At 44.9% G+C, this 16,314-nt stretch overlaps 1 protein-coding gene across 1 annotated transcript; it reads left to right on the top strand.

Annotated features, from left to right (window-relative positions):
• The first annotated feature begins 8,167 nt into the window (after nt 1–8,167).
• Nucleotides 8,168–14,023, top strand: LOC133617992 (leucine-rich repeat-containing protein 24-like). The gene is made up of 8 exons (XM_061978435.1): nt 8,168–8,798; nt 9,740–9,918; nt 10,027–10,113; nt 10,170–10,361; nt 11,067–11,235; nt 11,309–11,571; nt 12,162–12,719; nt 12,861–14,023. Exons 1-8 carry the CDS (start codon nt 8,735–8,737, stop codon nt 13,257–13,259), a joined length of 1,911 nt encoding a protein of 636 aa, XP_061834419.1. The 5' UTR covers nt 8,168–8,734; the 3' UTR covers nt 13,260–14,023.
• Nucleotides 14,024–16,314: the final 2,291 nt, after the last annotated feature.

Below are 16,314 nucleotides of genomic sequence, written 5' to 3'. Positions count from 1 at the left end.
TCTACACAAACCGAGATTATGATGTGGCTAGCTCACCAATGGAGGACATAACTACCAAAATGGCCATTTTGGTAGTTTTCACCTTTATACACAAACCGAGATTATGATGTGGCTAGCTCACCAATGGAGGACATAACTACCAAAATGGCCATTTTGGTAGTTTTCACCTTTCTACACAAACCGAGATTATGATGTGGCTAGCTCACCAATGGAGGACATAACTACCAAAATGGCCATTTTGGTAGTTTTCACCTTTCTACACAAACCGAGATTATGATGTGGCTAGCTCACCAATGGAGGACATAACTACCAAAATGGCCATTTTGGTAGTTTTCACCTTTTATACACAAACCGAGATTATGATGTGGCTAGCTCACCAATGGAGGACATAACTACCAAAATGGCCATTTTGATCGTTTTCACCTTTATACACAAACCGAGATTATGATGTGGCTAGCTCACCAATGGAGGACATAACTACCAAAATGGCCATTTTGGTAGTTTTCACCTTTATACACAAACCGAGATTATGATGTGGCTAGCTCACCAATGGAGGACATAACTACCAAAATGGCCATTTTGGTAGTTTTCACCTTTATACACAAACCGAGATTATGATGTGGCTAGCTCACCAATGGAGGACATAACTACCAAAATGGCCATTTTGATAGTTTTCACCTTTATACACAAACCGAGATTATGATGTGGCTAGCTCACCAATGGAGGACATAACTACCAAAATGGCCATTTTGGTAGTTTTCACCTTTATACACAAACCGAGATTATGATGTGGCTAGCTCACCAATGGAGGACATAACTACCAAAATGGCCATTTTGGTAGTTTTCACCTTTTATACACAAACCGAGATTATGATGTGGCTAGCTCACCAATGGAGGACATAACTACCAAAATGGCCATTTTAGTAGTTTTCACCTTTATACACAAACCGAGATTATGATGTGGCTAGCTCACCAATGGAGGACATAACTACCAAAATGGCCATTTTGGTAGTTTTCACCTTTTATACACAAACCGAGATTATGATGTGGCTAGCTCACCAATGGAGGACATAACTACCAAAATGGCCATTTCAGTAGTTTTCACCTTTATACACAAACCGAGATTATGATGTGGCTAGCTCACCAATGGAGGACATAACTACCAAAATGGCCATTTTGGTAGTTTTCACCTTTATACACAAACCGAGATTATGATGTGGCTAGCTCACCAATGGAGGACATAACTACCAAAATGGCCATTTTGGTAGTTTTCACCTTTCTACACAAACCGAGATTATGATGTGGCTAGCTCACCAATGGAGGACATAACTACCAAAATGGCCATTTTGGTAGTTTTCACCTTTCTACACAAACCGAGATTATGATGTGGCTAGCTCACCAATGGAGGACATAACTACCAAAATGGCCATTTTGGTAGTTTTCACTTTCTACACAAACCGAGATTATGATGTGGCTAGCTCACCAATGGAGGACATAACTACCAAAATAGGCATTTTGGTAGTTTTCACCTTTCTACACAAACCGAGATTATGATGTGGCTAGCTCACCAATGGAGGACATCACTACCAAAATGGCCATTTTGGTAGTTTTCACCTTTCTACACAAACCGAGATTATGATGTGGCTAGCTCACCAATGGAGGACATAACTACCAAAATGGCCATTTTGGTAGTTTTCACCTTTCTACACAAACCGAGATTATGATGTGGCTAGCTCACCAATGGAGGACATAACTACCAAAATGGCCATTTTGGTAGTTTTCACCTTTCTACACAAACCGAGATTATGATGTGGCTAGCTCACCAATGGAGGACATAACTACCAAAATGGCCATTTTGGTAGTTTTCACCTTTCTACACAAACCGAGATTATGATGTGGCTAGCTCACCAATGGAGGACATAACTACCAAAATGGCCATTTTGGTAGTTTTCACCTTTCTACACAAACCGAGATTATGATGTGGCTAGCTCACCAATGGAGGACATAACTACCAAAATGGCCATTTTGGTAGTTTTCACCTTTCTACACAAACCGAGATTATGATGTGGCTAGCTCACCAATGGAGGACATAACTACCAAAATGGCCATTTTGGTAGTTTTCACCTTTATACACAAACCGAGATTATGATGTGGCTAGCTCACCAATGGAGGACATAACTACCAAAATAGGCATTTTGGTAGTTTTCACCTTTCTACACAAACCGAGATTATGATGTGGCTAGCTCACCAATGGAGGACATAACTACCAAAATGGCCATTTTGGTAGTTTTCACCTTTATACACAAACCGAGATTATGATGTGGCTAGCTCACCAATGGAGGACATAACTACCAAAATGGCCATTTTGGTAGTTTTCACCTTTCTACACAAACCGAGATTATGATGTGGCTAGCTCACCAATGGAGGACATAACTACCAAAATGGCCATTTTGGTAGTTTTCACCTTTATACACAAACCGAGATTATGATGTGGCTAGCTCACCAATGGAGGACATAACTACCAAAATGGCCATTTTGGTAGTTTTCACCTTTTATACACAAACCGAGATTATGATGTGGCTAGCTCACCAATGGAGGACATTTGTGTATAAGTTATACTTTTAAGCCTTCAAGTCGCCTCATTTGCACCAGAGGAATGGAGGATGTTACCATGGAAACACAAGAGGGTGACGCAGCATCAGGACCAATCTGCAACATTGCTGGCCACTACATTAGGTACACCCTCTACTGTAATGAGAAGTAGAAATGGTATTAGAGTAAATAAAATGATATACTTTACGAAGATCAAAGAATGAAGAAGTAAATCGTTATCGGTGTAAAAAATTTTTGATTTAAAGTCACAATTCAGAAATTGAGATTTGGCAGTGAGAAAGATAATTTAAAAAATATATATTGGGAAAACACTTTATAAGTACACACTATTAAGCATTAACACATACAGAATGAATTTCATCGCCATATTTCCGACATGAATACTCATTAATATGCAATTTTTAAACATTAGCACATGTTTGAATACTATATAATTGTCTAGAGATAAATATTAAGTTATATTTACATAATGATCGACAATACCTAAATATAATGTAGATATGATGTCATCAATCCTTCAGCTAGATGAGCTCTCCCAGGGATCAAACTGGTTTCATTGAGGGCAACATTGCGGTTATGCTTGTAACAATAAGTAATATATGAATATAAATGTGTATATATAATACATTAACAATATTTTTTTTTACATAAGCTGCAAAAAAATTTCAAATTTTTACTATAAAAACTGTCAGCTCAGACACCAGATTTTTTTTTTTTTTTACAGCATATAAACAAATGGAATAAATAGAATGGAATGGAGAAACAATACCACTGTTTTTAGTGGAAAATTCAAGCAATATAGCTGCCAGTTTTTTTGTTTTTTTTACTGTAAAATAGTTGTTTTAATGTTTTTTTTTTGTTAGTTTTTTAATGTTTTAGTGTCTTATTGAATATGGAAAGAAACAGTAGGAAAGTTGATTTTATGGTAAAAAAAAAAAAAATTCAGTCGGCGGAATTTAACCCTAAAATCTATTGTCAATTTTACAGTCTACAATTTGATTGATAATTAGGGCCCGCATGGCCCATTGTATAAGGACTCCCTTTGGGAGTCCTTATGCAATGGGACATAAGGACCTATTGAATTTGTAAGGTTTTATTATTCTTTATTATTATTATACCGACCGCCTCTTTGAGCTGTAATTTGACCCACTTAACATGCTTCAAAACTCACCATATTTGACGCACACATCAGGACCTGCGAAAATTGCCTTTTAATAAAAAAAACGAACCCCAAAACTCAAAATTGCGCTCTAGCGCCCCCTAGGAAAAAAAAACCTAGACTGCCTGTAACTCCCACTAGGAAGGTCGGAGAGACATGAAACAAAAACCTCTATGTAGGTCTGACTCAGATCTAGATTTCATAATAGTACATTCTCGGGCTAAAATCAACAGGAAGTTGGCAATTCCCCCTTCAAGACAAAAAAGTACTAAAAACAGTCACTTTTGCCTCTTTGAGCTGTAATTTGACCCCCTTAACATGCTTCAGAACTCACCAAACTGAACGCACACATCAGGACTGGCAAACATTGCGATCTAAAAAAAAAAACCTAACCCCAAATCTCAAAATTGCGCTCTACTGCAATTTTTTAATAAAACGCAAAAAAAAACTGCTCCTCGGAAGAAAAAAATGACAAAACTGCCTGTAACTCCCACTGGGAAGGTCGGAGAGACATGAAACAAAAACCTCTATGTAGGTCTCACTTAGACCTACATTTCATAAATTGACAACCCCCAGCAAAAATCAACAGGAAGTTTGCTATTCCCCCTTCAAAACAAATTTTTTGTAAAAAACGGTCACCTTCCTTCAAAAACGATCTCCTCTGAGCGCGTTTGTCGTTTCGCTTTCAAACTAACACAGGAGAGAGATTGAACTCTTGTGATTACAATGACTGAAGCGCTTTTTTTTCTAACTGCTCCGGTTTTGATTTTATGACCCTTCAAAGACCCGATGCTGCTGCGCTGCTGTTTTTTTAAAATGGCTGCTTAAAAGCAGGAAGCACCAACGTGCCCACACAATGCAGACAAGGTAGGTACACTAGACAAAAGTCTTGGGACACTTAGGACTAGCACCTGCCAAATACGCGGGCCCGACCAATGCTGCTTGCAGCTTTAATTTGTTTTGAAATCATAAGTCAAGCAGTTTTGTAAGTATAGTATTTATCTTTATTTAAACAAAAAATATTTTTTAATACATAATATATTTCGATTTTGATAATATTGAATTTTACATGATTTTTAACGTCAAAAAGGGAAAGAACAAATATATTTAGTAAGAAAAGATTAAGCAATTTATTAACGCATATTATTTCCAGGCTTTGGCGGGCCACATAAAATAATTTGGCCCCCGGGCCTTGAGTTTGACACCTGTAAGCTATACAGTAAAGAGTAAAACATGTATAACAGTTTATAAACTCCACATGGACTTATTTTGAAAATATGCTTAGTAAATTATGAATACTGTATATGCCAGGGGTCGGCAACCCGCGGCTCTTTAGCGCCGCCCTAGTGGCTCTCTGGAGATTTTTCAAAAATGTATGAAAAATGGAAAAAGATGAGGGGGAAATTTTTTTTGTTTGTTTTAATATGGTTTCCGTAGGAAGACAAACATGACGCAAACCTCCCTAATTGTTATAAAGCACACTGTTTATATTAAACATGCCTCACTGATTCGAGTATTTGGCAAGCGCCGTTTTGTCCTACTAATTTTGGCGGTCCTTGAACTCACCATAGTTTGTTTACATATATAACTTTCTCCGACTTTCTAGGACGTGTTTTATGCCACTTCTTTTTCTGTCTCATTTTGTCCATCAAACTTTTAACGATGTGCATGAATGCACAAAGGTGAGTTTTGTTGATGTTATTGACTTGTGTGGAGTGCTAATCAGACATATTTGGTCACTGCAAGCTAATCGATGCTAACATGCTATTTAGGCTAGCTATATGTACATATTGCATCATTATGCCTAATTTGTAGCTATATTTGAGCTCATTTAGTTTCCTTTAAGGCATCTTAATTCAATTTATATCTCATGACACATTATCTGTATATAATATGGCTTTTAATTTTTTGCGGCTCAAGACAGATTTGTTTTTGTATTTTTGGTCCAATAAGGCTCTTTCAACATTTTGGGTTGCCGACCCCTGGTATATACTAATGAACTGTTTACCGGAAAAAAGATACAATAAAAATTAGGGATGTCCGATAATAGCCTTTGCCGATATTCCGATATTGACCAAACCCTTAAATACCGATACCGATATCAACCGATACCGATTTATACAGTCGTGGAATTAACACATTATTATGCCTAATTTGGACAACCAGGTATGGTGAAGGTAAGGTCCTTTTAAAAAAAATATATATATAAAATAAGATAAATAAATTAAAAACATTTTCTTGAATAAAAATGAAAGTAAAACAATATAAAAACAGTTACATAGAAACTAGTAATTAATGACAATGAGTAAAATGAGGTGTTAAAGGTTAGTACTATTAGTGGACCACAATCATGTGTGCTTACGGACTGTATCCCTTGCAGACTGTATTGATATACAGGTAAAAGCCAGTAAATTAGAATATTTTGAAAAACTTGATTTATTTCAGTAATTGCATTCAAAAGGTGTAACTTGTACATTATATTTATTCATTGCACACAGACTGATGCATTCAAATGTTTATTTCATTTAATTTTGATGATTTGAAGTGGCAACAAATGAAAATCCAAAATTCCGTGTGTCACAAAATTGGAATATTACTTAAGGCTAATACAAAAAAGGGATTTTTAGAAATGTTGGCCAACTGAAAAGTATGAAAATGAAAAATATGAGCATGTACAATACTCAATACTTGGTTGGAGCTCCTTTTGCCTCAATTACTGCGTTAATGCGGCGTGGCATGGAGTCGATGAGTTTCTGGCACTGCTCAGGTGTTATGAGAGCCCAGGTTGCTCTGATAGTGGCCTTCAACTCTTCTGCGTTTTTGGGTCTGGCATTCTGCATCTTCCTTTTCACAATACCCCACAGATTTTCTATGGGGCTAAGGTCAGGGGAGTTGGCGGGCCAATTTAGAACAGAAATACCATGGTCCGTAAACCAGGCACGGGTAGATTTTGCGCTGTGTGCAGGCGCCAAGTCCTGTTGGAACTTGAAATCTCCATCTCCATAGAGCAGGTCAGCAGCAGGAAGCATGAAGTGCTCTAAAACTTGCTGGTAGACGGCTGCGTTGACCCTGGATCTCAGGAAACAGAGTGGACCGACACCAGCAGATGACATGGCACCCCAAACCATCACTGATGGTGGAAACTTTACACTAGACTTCAGGCAACGTGGATCCTGTGCCTCTCCTGTCTTCCTCCAGACTCTGGGACCTCGATTTCCAAAGGAAATGCAAAATTTGCTTTCGTCAGAAAACATGACTTTGGACCACTCAGCAGCAGTCCAGCTCTTTTTTTCCTTAGCCCAGGTGAGACGCTTTTCGCGCTGTTTTTTGGTCAGCAGTGGCTTGACACGAGGTATGCGGCAGTTGAAACCTATGTCTTTCAAGTGTCTCTTGGTGGTGGATCTTGAAGCACTGACTCCAGCAGCTGTCCACTCCTTCTGAATCTCCCCCACATTTTTGAATGTTTTTTTTTTCACAATCTTGACCAGGGCGTGGTGATCCCTATCGCTTGTACACTTTTTCTGACCACAGTTTTTCCTTCCCTTTGCCTCTCCATTAATGTGTTTGGACACAGAGCTCTGAGAACAGCCAGCCTCTTCAGCAATAACCTTTTGTGTCTTTCCCTCCTTGTGCAATGTGTCGATGGTTGCCTTTTGGACAGCTGTCAAATCTGAAGTCTTCCCCATGTTTGTGTAGGCTTCAGAACTGGACTGAGAGACCATTTAAAGCCCTTTGCAGGTGTTTTGAGTTAATCAGCTGATTAGTTTGTGGCACCAGGTGTCTTCAAAATTTAACCCTTACACAATATTCTAATTTTGTGACACACGGAATTTTGGATTTTCATTTGTTGCCACTTCAAATCATCAAAATTAAATGAAATAAACATTTGAATGCATCAGTCTGTGTGCAATGAATAAATATAATGTACAAGTTACACCTTTTGAATGCAATTACTGAAATAAATCAAGTTTTTCAAAATATTCTAATTTACTGGCTTTTACCTGTATATTGATATATAATGTAGGAACCACAATATTAATGACAGAAAGAAACAACCCTTTTGTGTGAATGGGGGTGGGAGGTTTTTTGGGTTGGTGCACTAATTGTAAGTGTATCTTGTCTTTTTTATGTTGATTTAATAAATAAAAAAAACACACAAAAACGATACTGATAATTTAAAAAAACGATACCGATCATTTCCAATATTACATTTTAAAGCATTTTTCGGCCGATATTATCGGACATCTCTGATAAAAATACAAGTAATGCAATAGAAATACTTTGCTAAACGTACCGGCATTAAATTCAGATTGAAACGCATTAATCGTAAGTAGTTTCTGGATAAATGTCAAGTAATAATTAATAAATATATTTCTTGCTGTTATTGTAAAGTATTAGACATAACTTGTTATTTTTCTGTTCCAGTCCATTGTTGATATTTCGTGTTTTCCTCAAGTCAAGTCGGCCGTCGTCAACATGCGTCCACTTCCTGGACGTCTTTCACAATAAAACACTTTTATTTTCCTCTCCTTCGCCACTGAGCGATAGGACGATTGCGCAAGTGCGATACGAGACTCGCAGCCGTTTGTAAAAACTCCTTCAGAGTGTTAGGACGAAACGCACTGGACGCGATGAAGGCACAATTAGACGCTGAACTGGGACGGGGCTTTTATTGTGGAAGCGAGGTGGGCGGAAATGAGCGGTGTACGCGAGTGGGGGGGAAAGGCGTGAAGGATCACCTGCGTGTTCGGCCGTGGTTTCGTGCTAAGATCCGCGAGAGGCTTCGGCCAAACCAAGATCGACAACAAACCTTCGCCATGTTTGCCGCCGTCTGACTTCCATCTTCCTCCACCTCCATCTTCCTCCTCCCTCCTCCACCCTCCGCTCGGACGACGCCACGGGCCCGCCGCGTGGAAGCATCCGGCGATGCTTCATCCTCCGCATCCACAATAAAGGTGGACAATGAGCAGGTGCGGCGCGGGAAGACGTCACCTTCCTTTTCAGCGTCCGCCATTATCATCAGCAGGTAACACAATAACAACACGACCTGTTCACCTGTGTGTGTGTGTGTGTGTGTGTGTGTGTGTGTGTGTGTGTGTGTGTGTGTGTGTGTGTGTGTGTGTGTGTGTGTGTTCCCCCTCTGGTCAACATATGAAATAACAAGTGCGTGTAAACATTTGAAGTGTTCCCCCTCTGGTCAACATATGAAATAACAAGTGCGTGTAAACATTTGAAGTGCTCCCCCTCTGGTCAACATATGAAATAACAAGTGCGTGTAAAAATTTGAAGTGCTCCCTCTCTGGTCAATATATGAAATAACAAGTGTGTGTAAACATTTGAAGTGCTTCCCCCTCTGGTCAACATATGAAATAACAAGTGTGTGTAAAAATTTGAAGTGTTACCCCTGTGGTCAACATATGAAATAACAAGTGTGTGTAAAAAAATTGAAGTGCTCCCCCCTCTGGTCAACATATGAAATAACAAGTGTGGGTAACAATTTGAAATGCGCCTCCTTTGGCCAAAATTAATAAAACAAATAAGTATGTATATAGAGACATCCTGTAATAACTTGAAGTAAATAATGAAGATTAAAAACCGATTACAAACAAAAAAATAAAAATCAATTAATTAAAAGCAGTCTTTTTCTCACAATGTGTCGACCTTTTTTTCCTACAATTTCACATATTTTTTCTGTTTCTGTAATATTGCAATATTTTCTCAAAAAATCAATACTTTTCAATGTAAAATGATTACTTTTCGATGCAAAATTGCCATTAAAAAAATCAGACTTTTATCACAATATTGCCAATTTTTTTGAATTGTTCTTGTAAAATGGTGACATTTTTGGAGTAAAATGAGTGAAATTCCGATTATTGTTAAAATATTGCCAAAAGTTTAAGGTTTTCTTATAAAATTGTGACTTTTGTCGAGTAAAATTACTACTCTGAGCATTTGCTTCCTCCTCAGCTTCGTCCGCCGTCGCCATGGTGCCGCCCCTCCTGTCCACGCTCCTCCTCTGGCTCCTCCCCCAGGCCGCCGCCGCCTTCGCCTCCTGCCCGGCGAGCTGCCGCTGCTACAGCCTGACGGTGGAGTGCGGCTCCACGGGCCTCCAGAGCGTCCCCAAACACGTGCCCCCGCCCACACAGGTGACCCCCTTCCCCTCCGGCCCTGCAGGGGGCGCTAATGCGCATTGCAGTAAGCATTCTTTATTGTGACTGATGATGGGAGTGTGTACCTCTTTGGTCTCCTGGCAGACGGTCTTCCTGCAGGACAACGTGATTGGTCAGATCCGCCGTCAGGACCTGGCTCTTCTCCGACACCTGCACTACCTCTACCTGCAGGTGCACATGCTCACGCCAGCTCTTTGTTTGCAAACTTCAACATCCGTCCTTTCCAGAACAACACCATCTCGGCCGTGGAGCCCGGATCCTTCCAGAACCAGGCCAAGCTCTTGGAGCTGGCTCTGAACGGGAACAGGATCCACTTGGTGACGGCCGACATGTTCCAGGGACTGGAGCACCTGCGCATTCTTTACCTGGCGGGGAACGACATCACGCGGCTGCTCGACCACACCTTCCGTGGCTTGCAGGTCAGACTGACCCCTTCTTTGTCTCAGTCCTGTTGGTCTAGAACTCCTTAGAACAGGTCAAACCAACTGGCGGCTTGGGGACCAAATCCGGTGTCAAAGACATTTTCGCAGCGAAAACACTTGAGTGCTCCTTTTGTATAGAGGAACTGCATCTCACCACACCTAGTCACATCACCTTCTCACCACACCTAGTCACATCACCTTCTCACCACACCTAGTCACATCATTGCTACCTTCACCTTCTCACCACACCTAGTCACATCATTGCTACCTTCATATCCAACAATTGCGACTTTTTACTGTCAATATCGGCTGCTGAGTTTCATTTTTTAAAATGTTTTCTGCTAGTGGTGTGCCTCCGCATTTTGGCTCAGAAAAGGTTGAAAAACACTGCTATAGCTTGTTTACTTCAGATAGAGTCAGTAGTCAACGTCTTCAGTTATTCGAGGAGTGTTCCTCAAGGTTCCGTTTCGGGTCCTCGCTTTTTCATCATTTGGGCTTTTCAAATTGTGGCCTTAGAGTTCAGTTCAAAAAACATTTTTTGCAGCAGATTCTTAAAAATGACGTGAGTGTTGTCATTGAGATGATCTTTTTTTGCAGAAGGTCCTAAAAACAAAAATCAAAAGTCTGCTGTAGATCTCCAGGATATAGAAAATAGGACTGGTAGTGGTTTCTGCCTGAGAATGTTCTGTGGTGTGTCTGCAGCGCCTCCAGGAGCTCCACCTGCAGCACAACAGCATCGAGGTTCTGGCCGACCAGGCGCTGGTCGGTCTGACCTCGCTGGCTCTGCTGGACCTCAGCAGGAACCATCTTCACACCATCGGCCCGGCCACGCTGCGACCGCTCGTCAGTCTGCAGGTGCTCCGGATCACAGGTGATTCCCTCACCAGGCGTCTCCTTCCCAAAATGGGTTTCTTTACCCGCTGAAACGGACCTGTGCTCTCCAGACAACCCGTGGCGCTGCGACTGCGCCCTCCACTGGTTGCGGAGCTGGATCGACGAGGAAGGCCAGCGGCTGCTCAGCACGGCCGAGCGTCGCATGGCGTGCTCCGAGCCGCCACGTCTGTCCCACCTGAGCCTGGTGGAGGTGCCGCTCAACAGCCTGGTCTGCATCCCCCCGCTGGTGCAGCTGGATCCCAAGCGGCTGGCCGTGCGTCTGGGCGAGAGCCTGCGGGTGTCCTGCCACGCCTCCGGCTACCCACGGCCACAGGTAGGATAGGATAGGACTTGATTGTCATTGCACAAGTACAACGAAACTGTTTTCAGCACAAACCCGTTCAAGATTAGACAAACAAACAGTGTACAGGGTTACAGAACAGGAACGCTGATGCGTCGCCAAAGGCGCCCTGTAAAAGATAAGAAAAAGGTCAAACGCTGGGGAAGAAGATGAGTAAAAAAATGCTCCTAAGGGGGCCTAGTCTGGAATGGGAGAAAACCTCCATGCAATGCACACATAAACACGTTACATTTAATCACGACAACTCGCAACAGAGGGGCGGGGAGTGTGGGCCCTGGAGGTCGACTGCTGTAGGGAGTCTGGGCCCTGGAGGTCGACTGCTGCGGGGACTCTTGACCCTGGAGGTCGACTGCTGCTATGAAGCGCTGCCAGCCGTCCATCACCCCGAAGGCAAACAAGTGGTGGTGAAGGCAAGGGGGGGGGGTGTATGTGCCCATTGTCTTGGGTGTGATGATGTAATGTTCATAGACTGGGGCCGTTCTGCATGCAAGCAAAGGCCCAGTAACACCTGAGGGGCAATATTGGGTAAAGTAAATGTACGGTAACATGGCACACACCTGCAGGTGACGTGGAGGAAGGCCTCCCAAGGAAAGGTGGCGCCGTCTCCCAGAGGTCTGGTGCAAGAGCTGGGGGGCGGAGCCAGAAACGCGGGCAGAGCCGAGGAGCCCTCGGAGGGGAGCCGAGCGAGCGTGCAGAAAAGCGACGGCGAGCACTTTGACCCTGACACGGGCAGCGGCATGCTGTTCCTGAGCAACGTCACCGTGGCCCACGCCGGCTTCTACGAGTGCGAGGCGTGGAACGCAGGGGGCGTGGCCAGGGTGACCTTTCAGCTGGCCATCAACTCCTCCTCTTCCTCCTCCTCCATCTGGGCCACCTGGTCGCAGGTGACCCCTCCCCACTCACCCAACTGGCCCCGCCTGAGGAGCCCCGGCCCCGCCTCCGACGTGAGCCGGGAGCCGCTCTATGCGCTGGGCAGCATGGCCTTCGGCGCGCTGGGCGCCGCCACGCAGACGGCCATCGCGGCGGGCATCTCGCTGCTGGCTCTGACGGCGCTGCTGCTGGTGGCCATGATCTACAGCCGCCATCAACAAGGAGACAAGGAGGCTGACGGCGCTGACCAGGTGCGTACCAAAATCTTAGGTTAGCCGGAAGGTTCAAAAAGGGTGCAGAGTATTGGCGAATCAAAACAAGCATTATATATTATCACCCTCTGGTGGTTGGTTGTGGTATTGCTGTCAAATCATGTGACCTGCGCCCCACAGGAGGAGAGCATCCTGTACGTCAACGACTACTCGGACGGCCCGACCACGTTCGCCCAGCTGGAGGAGTACCGCGACGAGCGAGGCCACGAGATGTACGTCCTGAACCGGGCCAAGCCGGTGCTTCCCCCGGCCCCGCCCACCGCCGTCTCCACCACCAGCCTGGGCTGCCCCGCCCCGTCCGACACCAGCAGCCTCAGCGCCTCCTCGGGGCCGGGCCAGCCGGCGATCCCGCCCCTCAATAAGCAGCTGCAGCCGGACGGCGACATTCGGACCATGAGGCGAATGGCGGGGGAGGGCGGGGAGGCGGAGCCGGTGATGACGTCGGAGGGCGAGGGGATGTTTGTGAACCACACGGGCTTGTTTGTGGACTCGCAGATGGCCTACGAGATCCACTGCTGAGGCCACAGCACACCTGCTGGTCACAATGAGAACTGCAACAGGAAGCTGACACTGACCTCACACGCCAAAATGACTGGGGCGCTTTTATCAGAACCCCCGACCGGGATTATCTTCTTGTAGACGTTATTGCTTCTCTGGCCTCTGGAGGCACTGTTGAGCAGCTCTTTCGCTTTCTTTATGAGTGGTTCCCCTTATTGTTGTGCACGTGCCCGCGCTGCGTTGTCCTGACCGTGATGTCAAAGAGCCCGCCTGATTTTCTATCCCACCACGCGTGTTGTCGGCCTGACTATGAGATGGGTGGGTTGTGAGTTCAAACCCCGGCCGAGTCATACCAAAGACTATAAAAATGGGAGCCATTACCTCCCTGCTTGGCACTCAGCATCAAGGCTTGGAATTGGGGGTTAAATCACCAAAAATGATTCCCGGGCGCGGCCACCGGTGCTGCTCACTGCTCCCCTCACCTCCCAGGGATTGAAAAAGTGGATGGGTCAAATGCAGAGGACAAATTTCACCACACTTAGTGTGTGTGTGTGACAATCATTGCTACTTTAACTTGAACTTGTTAGCATGCCGCAGCCCTCGTGGGTTTTCACGTTTCCTTGTTAAAGCCTGAATGATTTTTTTGGGGTCATTTTTATTTTTGTTTTTTTAATGTTAACGTTTTTGTCTCCCAACAATACCGACATTTCTTATCCTAAAAGTGATCTTTGTTTGCATCCACACTCACTGTGAGGGTGTGGCCAATAAACAAACTGCTGACGATGGTTAGCTTCTCACCTCCATTTAGCAATCAAAACAAAAGTGGACCGCAGACCTCCACCCATTGGAGCAGACCTCCACCCATTGTAGCAGACCACCCATTGTAGCAGACCTCCACCCAGTGTAGCAGACCTCCACCCATTGTAGCAGACCTCCACCCATTGTAGCAGACCACCCATTGTAGCAGACCTCCACCCAGTGTAGCAGACCTCCACCCATTGTAGCAGACCTCCACCCATTGTAGCAGACCTCCACCAGTTGTGGCAGACCTCCACCCATTGTAGCAGACCTCCACCCAGTGTAGCAGACCTCCACCCATTGCAGCAGACCTCCACCCATTGTAGCAGACCACCCATTGTAGCAGACCCCCACCCATTGTAGCAGACCTCCACCCAGTGTAGCAGACCTCCACCCATTGTAGCAGACCTCCACCCATTGTAGCAGACCTCCACAAATTGTAGCAGACCTCCACCCAGTGTAGCAGACCTCCACCCATTGTAGCAGACCTCCACCCATTGTAGCAGACCTCCACCCATTGTAGCAGACCTCCACCCATTGTAGCAGACCTCCACCCAGTGTAGCAGACCTCCACCCATTGTAGCAGACCTCCACCCATTGTAGCAGACCTCCACCCGTTGTAGCAGACCTCCACCCATTGTAGCAGACCACCCATTGTAGCAGACCTCCACCCATTGTAGCAGACCTCCACCCATTGTAGCAGACCTCCACCCGTTGTAGCAGACCTCCACCCATTGTAGCAGACCACCCATTGTAGCAGACCACCCATTGTAGCAGACCTCCACCCATTGTAGCAGACCTCCACCCATTGTAGCAGACCACCCATTGTAGCAGACCTCCACCCATTGTAGCAGACCTCCACCCATTGTAGCAGACCTCCACCCATTGTAGCAGACCTCCACCCAGTGTAGCAGACCACCCATTGTAGCAGACCTCCACCCAGTGTAGCAGACCTCCACCCATTGTAGCAGACCTCCACCCATTGTAGCAGACCACCCATTGTAGCAGACCTCCACCCATTGTAGCAGACCTCCACCCAGTGTAGCAGACCTCCACCCATTGTAGCAGACCTCCACCCATTGTAGCAGACCTCCACCCATTGTAGCAGAGACCACCCATTGTAGCAGACCTCCACCCATTGTAGCAGACCTCCACCCAGTGTAACAGACCTCCACCCATTGTAGCAGACCTCCACCCAGTGTAACAGACCTCCACCCATTGTAGCAGACCTCCACCCAGTGTAGCAGACCTCCACCCATTGTAGCAGACCTCCACCCAGTGTAACAGACCTCCACCCATTGTAGCAGACCTCCACCCATTGTAGCAGACCTCCACCCAGTGTAGCAGACCTCCACCCATTGTAGCAGACCTCCACCCACTGTAGCAGACCTCCACCCATTGTAGCAGACCTCCACCCAGTGTAGCAGACCTCCACCCAGTGTAGCAGACCTCCACCCATTGTAGCAGACCTCCACCCATTAAAGCAGACCTCCACCCACTGTAGCAGGGGTCCTCAACTATTTGTCCAAGGGCCAGTATTTTTAATAGAATACAAATAATAATATTGCTACATGTTATTTATTCACCCCGACTGGGATTTGAACCCTTTTGCCAATCGTTCACAAACATTACGAAAGACTTGACAAGGCATGTGTTCTTTAAGAAGAAAACTCCGGCTCATTAGTGATTCCCAGAGGCCCAAAAAAAGTCTGCGGGCTATAGAGCGTTTTATGTTCGGGCTCCAGTACTCTGGAATGTTCTAGCAGTAACAGTTAGAGATGCTACCTCAGTAGAAGAATTTAAGTCCCATCTTCAAACTCATTTGTATACTCTAGCCTTTAAATAGACCCCCTTTTAGACCAGTTGATCTGCCGTCTCTTTTCTGCTCTGCCCCCCTCTCCTTCGTGGAGAGGGGGCACAGATTCGGTGGCCACAGATGAAGCACTAGATGTCCAAAGTCAAGACCCAGGGTGGACTGTTCATCTGTGCATCAGTTGGGGACGTCTCTGCACTGCTGACCTGTCTCCACTCAAGATGATCTCCTGCTGGCCCCACTATGGACTGGACTCTCACACTATTATGTTAGATCCACTATGGACTGGACTCTCACTATTATGTTAGATCCACTATGGACTGGACTCACACTATTATGTTAGATCCACTATGGACTGGACTCTCACACTATTATGTTAGATCCACTATGGACTGGACTCTCACACTATTATGTTAGATCCACTATGGACTGGACTCTCACTATTATGTTAGATCCACTATGGAC

This window comes from Nerophis lumbriciformis, linkage group LG18 (genome assembly GCF_033978685.3).
Source record: "Nerophis lumbriciformis linkage group LG18, RoL_Nlum_v2.1, whole genome shotgun sequence".
Taxonomy (NCBI): domain Eukaryota; kingdom Metazoa; phylum Chordata; class Actinopteri; order Syngnathiformes; family Syngnathidae; genus Nerophis; species Nerophis lumbriciformis.
Note: the sequence above shows the minus strand (reverse complement) of the source record. Positions and strands in the feature narration are given on the sequence as shown.